This window comes from Camellia sinensis, chromosome 15 (assembly GCF_055761805.1).
Source record: "Camellia sinensis isolate YWXY chromosome 15, ASM5576180v1, whole genome shotgun sequence".
NCBI lineage: Eukaryota > Viridiplantae > Streptophyta > Magnoliopsida > Ericales > Theaceae > Camellia > Camellia sinensis.
In genome coordinates, this window is record NC_138975.1 from 81085074 (window position 1) to 81096053 (window position 10980).

At 44.0% G+C, this 10980-nt stretch overlaps 1 protein-coding gene across 1 annotated transcript; it reads left to right on the forward strand.

The window, feature by feature from the left end:
- The first annotated feature begins 2954 nt into the window (after positions 1-2954).
- LOC145813085 (uncharacterized) lies at positions 2955-10720 on the forward strand. The gene is made up of 5 exons (XM_082908350.1): positions 2955-3227; positions 7418-8465; positions 8562-9229; positions 9410-9625; positions 9728-10720. Exons 1-5 carry the CDS (start codon positions 2955-2957, stop codon positions 10718-10720), a joined length of 3198 nt encoding a protein of 1065 aa, XP_082764476.1.
- The last annotated feature ends 260 nt before the right edge of the window (positions 10721-10980 follow it).

A 10980-nucleotide genomic window follows, 5' to 3' on the forward strand; every position in this document is an offset into this window, starting at 1 on the left:
GTTTTGAGGCAGAAATTTGGGGGCAGAAATCAGTGTTTGAGTGCAGATCGTTTAGCTTATGATTGTCAACTGTGTTGTCTTTATCAGAGCCGAAATGCTCTCCGTTTTCTGATTGTTGTTTCTTTTCTTTTTTGCATTATTTTCCTTCTTGCAAGCTAGTGTTTTCATCATTGCTTCTGACGAGGCAGATACCCCCAGAGCACTCTAGATCAGAGGTAGGAGACTTCGTAGATCTGGGGATCTTATTGACGAACAACCAATGTTTACTTCATTACCCCCAGTTACAAGACGGAGGGCAGTCAGGCATAGAGTACCAGTACATCAGTCACTAGTTCAGCGATCATTATCTGTTTCACCTGTGCGCAGTTCGGATCAATTTTCTGTTTCTACCTTAGAAAGAGGGTGTAAACCGATTCAGACAGATCAGCACTTTACAGACAGTATGGAGGAAATGATGCGTTAACTCCAATAGACCGTGGAGGCTAAGCAGCGTGATGTTGTTCTCCAAGCAGAGGTTATCGCTCGTCAGACAGAGGTTGTAGCCCAGCAGGCAGAACTAATTGCTAGGCTTCAACAACAGCAGCAACCACAACAAACCGGGGAATCTTCTTCGCATCCACCCCCACTCCTACCTAGGGTTCCAATACCCAGGGATACAGTTACCGTCCAGGAGAAAACGGATGTTCCAATAGGGCCGGTCCAACCACTAGTTCTACCACAGATTTCAAAAGCACCGGTCTACCCAACAGATACACCGTTCGAATTTGAGGTTGATCCAACAGCTTTGAAAGTCAGTTAACTTGAAAAGTTGTTCAAGCGAGCTCAGGGAGTCAACTTGATCCCAGACATAGAGGATGGATATACAGACTCGGCGGTGACATTGCCAGATAGATTCAAAATGCCCCACATAGGCCGTTTTGACGGTTCGGGTGATCCTATGGTTCATTTGAGGCTATTTTTTGACATTCTGCGCCTGATGGGCTTGACTAGACTCCAGAAACTATCTCTCTTCAGTTGGACCCTGTCGGGTATTGTGGTCATCTGGTACCCCAAACTGGAGGATCAGTGAAGAGGAGTTGGGAGGAGATGGCCGAGGCCTTCATCGCCCAGTATGCTTACAACACCCAAATCGAGGTCACGACTCGTGATCTCAAGGCGACCCAACAGGAGCCAAAAGAAGCCTTTTCTAACTTTGTCACTCGATAGAGGGCCGTGGCCTCCATGATGACAACTCGGCCACCTGAAAAGGATCAGATAAGGATGGTTGTGCGCAACCTACAACCCAAGCTAATGCAGAAAATGATCGTCTTACCCCTCCCCACTTTTGTTGATTTGCACGAGATTGGGGTACAGATTGAAGATGCTATGAGGCAAGGTCTGATCGACCAAGAAAGGGAGCAGCCCAAGACGGCGTTTACACGCAATTCGAATGCATCTGCAAGTAGTAGCACAGCCGGAAGAACTTCTGACGTCGGCATGGTCACCACCACGCCAAAAATAGCTACACCCTTCACCGATGCATCCAGAACCAACTCGCAACCGACAAAAAATCCACTCCGGGGTCAGAGGACTTTCTCCCCGATCTATATGTCTTTATCAGCGGCCTTAAAAGTCTTGATCAGGAAGGGGCATTTGAAGCCCTTGGAACCTCGCCCGCTATTAAATAACCTCCCTCCAACACATAACCCGGCCAAATATTGCGCCTTCCATCAGCAGGACGTCACGACACCGACCTCTGCTTCAGACTCTGTCATGAGATCCAAGATCTCATTGACGACAAGGTGATTGCGCCTCCTGAGAAGCCAAATGTCACCACTAACCCTCTCCCACCACATAACAACCCCCTCCTCCACCCAGGTAGATAAACTTGATCCAAACCACGACCGTTCCATACAACCCTGGCATATACATCACTCCCTTCAACCTGCCTAAGCATGAGGTGTTCATTCCAGATAGCACAGACTTGTGCATGATGAGCAGCTCTTTAACCCAACCCACGCCAGTGGTGGTGACTGTTGAAGACAAAGCTGGGGTGACCTTGGTGGAGAATGAGAATGTTGGTTCAGAACCTAAGGGATCTGAGGGCTTAACGGAGGAAGCATACAACCCGTGCGGTTATATTGTGTCAATAGACCAAGCTAAGCTGGGGATAGAATTGCCAACTGGGATGGAGGTACATGTTGTTCGGGAGGATGGGCCGAGTCAAGGGTTAGATGACCTTGCCGAGCAGGAGGAGACATTGCTAATCTGCAGTTTTTTAATGAGCAGGATATAGGGGATGTGAGCATCAATTGGTTCGACCTGAATGGATCGACAGATAATGTAGGGTGGCTCGGTGACGAGCTAGGTGTTGTTGAGGTGTCTCAATCAGAATAGGGTCAGTTAGGAACAGGAACAACTGCAGAGGCCGGAACGGCTGGGAATTAAGAGGAGTCGCCAGAGAGCACCGGTGCTGAGAATTTTGCTCGGGACTTGGGTAGTTTGTGTACAGTAGACACCGAACAGAAAGCCGCGCTAAAGTGGTTTGAGCAAGAAAGAATCAAGAATGATGACAGGGCTAGAAAAGCCAAGGCACCTGAGGGGGCAGAATGTGTTGTGAACACAGAACAGCTACATCGGAGCTGGATAGTTGTCTGTCGGTTGTCGAGGGGATATGGTGGGAAGACGATGACTTACGTCTTGCCCATACTGACGAGGACTGGGGTCAAAATCAATCAGATGACACCTGGTACACTAAGGAGATTGACCATATGACCCAGACAAGGCGGTACTTCAAGCCCCCACATTTGGACAAACCGGAGGCGTCAGTGAAAGACAAGGAAGTAGAGAAACAAAAAGACAGACTGCTAGAGGAGGAAGTTGTACTGAAGTAGCTACAGAAAATTTAGGCAGACATCTCCATCTGGGGACTGCTTATGGCCTCAAGAGTTCATAGAGAAGCCGTCCTTTTAGCCATGGACAAGGCTAAGTTTTCGATCGATATGACTCCGGAGCAGTTAGTGGGATTGGTGTTCCCGGGTGGCGGTTCACCAACCTTGACATTCACAGACAAAGAATTGCTTCCTGAGGGCTCTGAACATAACAAACCGTTGTATATCTCTGTTGAGTCTAAGGAGAAATGGATACCGGTTGTCCTGGTTGATACGGGATCTGCAATCATCGTATGTCCGTCGCAAACGGCGTATGCTATCGGGTGGAAGCCTGCAGATTTCGCACTAACAGCCCAAGTAATCTGAGCCTATGATAACACCAGTTGAGAGGTGATAGGGACGGTACGGATCAAAACTCAAGTTGGCCCGGTGTAGCATGACATTAAGTTTCTTATCTTAGATGTTCCAGCCACCTTCAATTTGCTACTTGGACGGCCTTGGCTGCACCAGGTGAGAGCTGTCTCTTCCACCTTACACCAGATGCTGAAGTACCCCCATGGGAAGGGGATGGCAATTGTTTTTGGGAACTCTTCCATACATCCACCGCCAGAAGTTTCTATACCGATTTTGGAGATTAAATATAGCGTGGAGGATGTCTTCTTGTCAGGATTCACCTTGGCTAAGGACTAGGTAGTACAGGATATGCTGGCTGTTGATGAGGGACTGTATGTCAGTGCATAATCTATTTACCTAATGAACAATCTTCAATACATGCCCAAAATGGGACTATGAAGGAGTGGCCGGAAGGGCGTCGCTGCATTGGCCGAAGTGCCACACAACCCTTATACCTTTTGTTTAGGTTATTCGCCTACCAAAGAGGATTAGGCAAGGAAGGGAAGAGAAATAGCTGGAAGAGCCAAGGCTAAGCAAGCCGGGAGGCACTACGACTTGGTGCACAGACCTATCTAGGGAACCCTGAATGGATGCTTTGTCCGGGAGGGGAAAGATTTCCCATTTTGCGGCTTTCCGGAGCCATGGCTGAATTCAGAGAAGCAGCGTTTGCCTAGCTTCGAGATCTTTTTTGACCTTCAGTTACCAGGGGATGAAGTTGCAGAAGAGCAGACTAACCCACCAGCTATGGCTGAGCAGTGCAAGGAGGCTGAGTTCGAGGGCACAAAAATTGAGATGGGGTAGCGCTGGCTTGTCTCCTCTTAGATCCTCAGATCACCCCAGAGTGCTTGGGGGACGATTTCTCTGTTTCCATGATTGGGGATCAAATGGCTGTGGGCCTTTCTTCTGGCATTTTGGATGCATCCATCGCACCCTCCCTTGTCTGCAATATGAGGAAGGCTCTTTATCTAGCAGTTTTGAGTCAGGTAGCGAACCAGAATCTAATTCCATAGAGTCTGTGGAGTTGGAATCAGATTCTAGTTCGTCTGAGTTAGAGTCCGGTATTCCTAGGGTTGATAACCTGGATGCCATTGTTAAGTCCAGGTCTTCTTTTTCAATTTCCTTTGTGTCGGTTGTAACCGAAGAATCAGACGAGCTGGAGGCTATTAATGAGAATTGTATAGCTGTGGCTTCTGAGTACCTTTTTGTGCCTTTAGTTTATTGCATTAATTAGGACTTTCAAAACTTGATGAAATCAACGAGGAAGAAATTCCTCCAGTTTTGAAACATTTGATTGATCAAGAGCATGAGAGGTTTGTAAAACCTTTGGTTGATGAAATCATCTGAATTAATGTTGCCACTAAGAAGGATCCACGGCTGGTCCAGATTGGGTCTACGTTGTCTTCGGAGGAGCGCAAGTGCTTAGTCGCTTTATTAAAAGATTTCAAAGATGTTTTCACGTGGTCCTATGGAGACATGCCTGGAATCGATCCTGAGATTGTACAGCACCGGATCCCTCTTGACCAAGAGGCCTGACCTATGAAGTAGAAACTCCGACGAATCTGCCCAGACTAGGCTATGAAAATCAAAGAATAGGTCACCAAGCAGATTGATGCAGGGTTCCTGTTAGTGTCTGAATATCCAACTTGGTTGGCCAAAATAGTTCTGGTGCCGAAAAAGGATGGCAGAATTCGGGTATGTGTGGACTTCAAGGATTTGAACAAAGCCAGCCCGAAGGACGACTTTCCTCTGCTGCATATAGACGAATTGGTGGACTTCACTTGTAATAACCCAACCCTCACACGTGATTTCTGTTATATTCTTAGTCCTCGATTGGTACTTTTAAATGCTTACTGTGTAGTTCCGTGAAAAAAAAAAAATTATGATTAAGGAAGTGAAATCCATGTCTATGAATGTCTATCTGTCTCACAAGGAAACTATCTGTCACCATTAACACGTTTGAATTAGAAATTGGAAGCCTTAACAGCTTAATTAGCTGAAATTGATTATATATCCGTAATCAGCATAATTTTTAGGTAATATTAAGCATGTTCGCGAAATTTTAATTTTGGAAAGATTAAATGATTCATTTTTGTCTTATATGCCTTACTTATATATATATATATATCTAAGACTTTAGGAGCCTTGATCAAAAAAAAAAAAAAACAAACGAGAATACTATTTTGGGGGAAAAAGAGGAGAAATCGGGGGAGAAGGGATTCAACAAGAAAGCTTGGCAAAATTGTTAGAGGTGTAGGATTGAATTCAAGGTAAGCTCAAATCCTTCTTGTTATGGCCACTTAGAGTTTGTAATTGATGTGTATGTTTGATTCATGTCTAATTCATGCTTGATTAATGAGGGTTTCTCTTAATTGGTTGCTTAGGCATCTAGATTGGGTGTGGTATGAAAGTATACTTCAATCTATGGTTTTCTATCATCACTTCATGGAATTATGCATATATCATGTGTTATGTTTCAAGGATATGAAGAACTTGAATCCAAGAATGGAAGTAGGGAGAGAGATGGTTTGTTGAAGTTTTTAATCTTGGTTAATTTACTATACTCAAGGTAGAATCCATGTTATAGTGATGTTAGGTGGGAATATTGCATTAACCTAACCTTAGGTTGCATGTAAAAATGGAGTGAAAACCAGGTTGGGACTCGAATGGAGGTTCAGAATTTGCAGAATCCGCTTGGTCCGCTCGAGCGGCGGAAAGCCTGCTCGAGCGGGAAAAACCACCTCTCAGCAGTTTTGTGTATTTTACAGTCCGCTCGAGCGGCCAAAGTGGCGCTCGAGCGGGGGACTCATTTTCAGGAAAAATTAAATGTTTGTTCAGTTTTGAGTGCTTGCTTCTCTGATATTTTTGGAATATTTTACAGATGATTTTAAAGCGGTTGTAAGCATGCAAGGTGTAAGACTCAGGAAATGCTTTATAAAAAAAAAAGGAAACTAAGAAACTAATGTATTAATTGTGTGCAGGGCCCATTCCAGAAGGAAGCAACACGCCACCTCAACACTGTGAGTAGTAGAACCTATGTAATATTCTGTAATCATGTCAATGTTTCAAGGCATGTAAGGCAATTATGTTAATGTCTCAAGTATGTAATATACTTATGCATGTTTAAGATATGTTGGTGTTAAAGCATGTAAAGAAAAACATTCACAAGTTTCAAGTGCATTTTCAAGGGCCAAGTGCCACAAGTTTCAAGAGCATTTTCAAGGGCCATGTGCCACAAGTTTCAAGTGCATTTTCAAGGGCCTCGCGCCACAAGTTTCAAGTGTAATACAAGGGCCTCGTGCCATATGTTCAAGGGCTTCGTGCCATCATGTTTCAAGGGCTTATAGCCACATGCTTATGTCACGGGAATAGGCCTAGCGCCACTATGAGCTAACCGCAGAATCAGACAAATCATGTGCATGCTGCATCTTTTTATGTATTGATGTATTTAAGCTTCAAGTCGGACGTCTTTCATTATGTATTACTACTCATTGAGCCCGACTCACTCTCCATTATGTTTGTTTCTGTAGGTTACCAGTCAGGGGGTCAGTCCTAACTTCGACGCTGTCCCTTTTGTCAACCTTTACATGTCCAGGCACTACACCAGGCCATTTATTTTTGGGAAGCTGCTAAGATACGGGTCTACTTTTTGAGAGCCACCTATGAACGTTGTACATAACTCTCATATTCCTTTTGTTATGCCCAATTATCGGGCTAGGACTGTAAATGTATATGTTTGTACACGATATTCAAGGATATAGTTTTAAACTTTATCCGCTTTTGATGGTGTATGTAATGCATGAGATCCTGGCATATTAGGAGTAGCTCAATGGAGTATGCTTGTAATTATGTTATATGGATATTTTTTGCTTCCGATAAGGCCCCGTACAGTGTGTACATCAGTTTTTATGTCAGTTTTTGCTTAGGTCATGCCCAAACCTTTAGGGGCGGGTTTTTGGGTTGTGACAGCGGTATCAGAGCACGAGTTGCTATCTTACACACGGATCCATTGAGCTGTAGGGTGTCTAGAAAGGATTTAGGCCTCATGCATGACATCCTAAAAATGTAAGACAAGTTCGATGGCAACATTAAGTGTACTCTGATAATACTAACCATGTAGCATTATGTCAATAGTATTTAAATTAATTGTTGTGTAGATCATGGTGAGAACAAGAACCGAAGATGTGGAAGATGCCACCTCAGCACGACTGGATAGGATGGAAAGGATGCTTACGGAAATGGCAGAGACTTTACGGCAACAACAGCAACAGCCTCACCAACAACCGCCACCACCACCAGTACCCCCACCTGTAGTGCAAGATTTTCACGCTAAAGACCGAACTATCACTCTTACTAAGGAGTTTAAAAAGATGAAACCGCCAACTTTCAAGGGAGGAATAGAACCGATGAAAGCTAAGGCCTGGGTGTTAGGCATAGAGAAGTTATTTGAAGTCTTTCCCTGCACCGAAGCTCAAAAGGTACAACTAGCTGCCTTCACTCTTGAGGACGAGGCACGGAGGTGGTGGATGCTAACGAGGACAATCCATCCAGAGTTAACATGGGACAGATTTTTGGGGCTGTTTTATGATAAATATTTTCCCCAAAGCATGCGGGACAAAAAGGTGACTGAATTTGAAACGCTCAGACAAGGGAACAAGACTGTTGCTGAATATGAGGCCCAATTTGTAGAGTTAGCCCGGTTTGCACCGCATATGGTGGACACGGACTATAAGAAGGCACAAAAATTTGAAGGGGGCTTACGGGGTGCTATCTTGGATCGAGTTAATATGTTAAAGTTGCCTACCTACGTAGATGTGCTGGAGAGGGCTGTTATAGCGGAGGGAAACCTTGCTGCTCAGAATTGGATTGCCGAATGGAAAGGAAAGAGGCAAAATAATCATTGGTCAAAGGGAGCGGCTACTCCACCAAACAAGAAACAAAACTTAGGGACTTCGAATACTTCTGCCCCTAATCAGGGTACAATTCCTGTTTGTTCGGAATATGGAAAGAGGCATCATGGGATATGCCAATGGAAGTCTGGAGCCTGTTATCAGTGCGGAAAAACGGGTCATTTGATAAAGGATTGCCCTCAGAGGAATCAACGAAATGGTAACAGGGCTGCTACTAGTTCAGCAGGGTCTACACCAACTACTAACACCAAGGCACCGGTCAAACCTAACAACAATAAAGACATAGCGAGACAAGGCAGAGTGTTTGCATTGGTTCCAGGAGATGTGCAGAATGCAGCAACAGTGGTGTCAGGTACATTTATGGTTCACGGTCATTCTGCTTCTATCTTAGTTGACTCTGGCTCTACTCATTCCTTTGTGTCAAAATTATTTGCACAAAATTTAGATAAAACCGAAGAAACACTGTCTTATATGTTATGTGTATCTTCACCTATGGGAGATTCTGTACTTTGTGCTTCTGTCTATTATGGTTGCGAACTCGAGCTTGGGGATGTCCGGGTGTATGCCAATCTATTACCTCTCGACATGACTTATTTTGATATTATTCTGGAAATGGATTGGTTGGGTGAATATGGTGCAACTATAGGTTGTCTAACTAAACGAGTCAGTTTCCACTCTCTGGGACAATTAGAGTCTACCTTACAGGGGCATGGTGTAATTTCTCCGCCTTATTTGATCTCGGCAGCAAAGGCATGTAAATTAATTCAAAAGGGGTGTCAGGGGTATTTATGCAGTGTTTTGGAGGGACAAATAGTGAATGGAACGGTTGACATGATCCCAATTGTGTGTGAATTTCCGGACGTCTTTCCTGAAGAATTACCAGGGCAGTTGATAGACCGTGAAATTGAGTTTACCATTGAAGTAGCACCGGGAACTCAACCCATATCAAAGACTCCGTATAGAATGTCGCCAGTTGAGATGAAGGAGTTGAAAGTGCAGTTGCAAGATTTATTGGACAAGGGGTTCGTTCGTCCGAGTGTGTCTCCGTGGGGTGCACTGGTTCTGTTTGTAAACAAGAAGGATGGAACACTCCGGCTTTGTATTGACTATAGGGAACTTAATAAAGTCACAATCAAGAATAAGTATCCATTACCAAGGATTGATGACCTATTTGACCAGCTGCAGGGGGCACAAGTCTTTTCCAAGATTGATCTACGGTCTGGGTACCATCAATTAAAGGTCAAGGCTGATGATATTGAGAAGACAACTTTTCGAACCCGGTACGGTCATTATGAATTTTTGGTTATGCCATTCGGAGTTACTAACGCGCCAGTAGCTTTCATGGATTTGATGAACCGCGTTTTCAAGCCCTATTTGGATGACTTTGTAGTGGTCTTTATTGACGATATTCTCATCTATTCGAAGAATGTAGATGCTCATGAGAATCATCTTCGGGTGATCCTTCAAACCCTCCGGGAAAAGAAATTGTATGCAAAGCTGAAGAAATGTGAATTCTGGCTACTAGAAGTGGCATTTCTGGGGCATATCATTACAAAGGAAGGAGTTTCTGTGGATCCACATAAGATTGAGGCAATCGTGAATTGGCCAACTCCCACTAATGTGACTGAGGTGCGTAGTTTTATGGGGTTAGCTGGTTATTATAGGAGATTTGTTCAAGATTTTTCTAAAATTGCTGTGCCACTTGCACAACTAATACGAAAGGGAGTTGCATTCGAATGGTCAGAGGAACGAGAATCTGCTTTCCAGGAATTGAAGACATGGTTGACAGCAGCACCAGTTTTGGCCTTACCATCTGGTGCAGAAGGATTTGTAATCTACAGTGACGCTTCGCTCAAAGGGCTTGGTTGCGTACTTATGCAAAATGGAAGAGTCATCGCCTATGCATCTAGACAGCTGAAACTCCATGAGAAGAATTATCCCACACATGATCTGGAGCTAGCAGCAGTAGTCTTTGCTTTAAAGATATGGAGACATTATTTGTATGGTAGCACCTGTGAGGTATACACTGATCATAAAAGTCTCAAGTATCTTTTTACTCAGAAAGAATTAAATATGCAGCAACGACGGTGGTTGGAACTTTTGAAAGATTATGACCTGAAGATTCATTATCATCCTGGTAAAGCCAACACAGTTGCAGATGCACTCAATCGGAAAAATATGGGGATTTTGGCAGATATGGCAAGTATGGTTACAGGACAAAAGGACTTGGCAATTGAATTGGATAAGGTGGAACTGAACCTTGTGTTACATGGTCAAAAAGCCCTAATAGCAACGATAGTAGCACAACCAACCTTACCTGAAGAGATTAAAGTGCACCAAATGGAAGATGAAACTTTGAGGAAGATACATGATGAGTTCGAAACAAAACCAAAACCGGGATTCGGTGTGGTAGATTCAGTGCTCAAATTTCAAAACCGACTATGTGTTCCCAATGTGATGAGTCTTAAACAAAAATTGATGGAAGACGCGCATACCTCAAGGTTCTCAATGCATCCAGGGAGTACTAAAATGTATCAAGATTTAAAGTAGAATTTTTGGTGGCCAAGTATGAAGAAGGAGATTGCGGGGTTTGTTTCTAAGTGTTTGCAATGCCAACAAGTAAAAGCGGAGCATCAAAGACCTGCCGGATTATTGCAACCTCTTCCCATCCCAGAATGGAAATGGGAACATTTGACTATGGATTTTGTTATGGGGTTGCCACGGACTCCTCGAGGTATGAATTCAATTTGGGTCATTGTGGACCGATTAACTAAGTCCGCCCACTTTCTGCCAGTAAAAACTCAGTATAA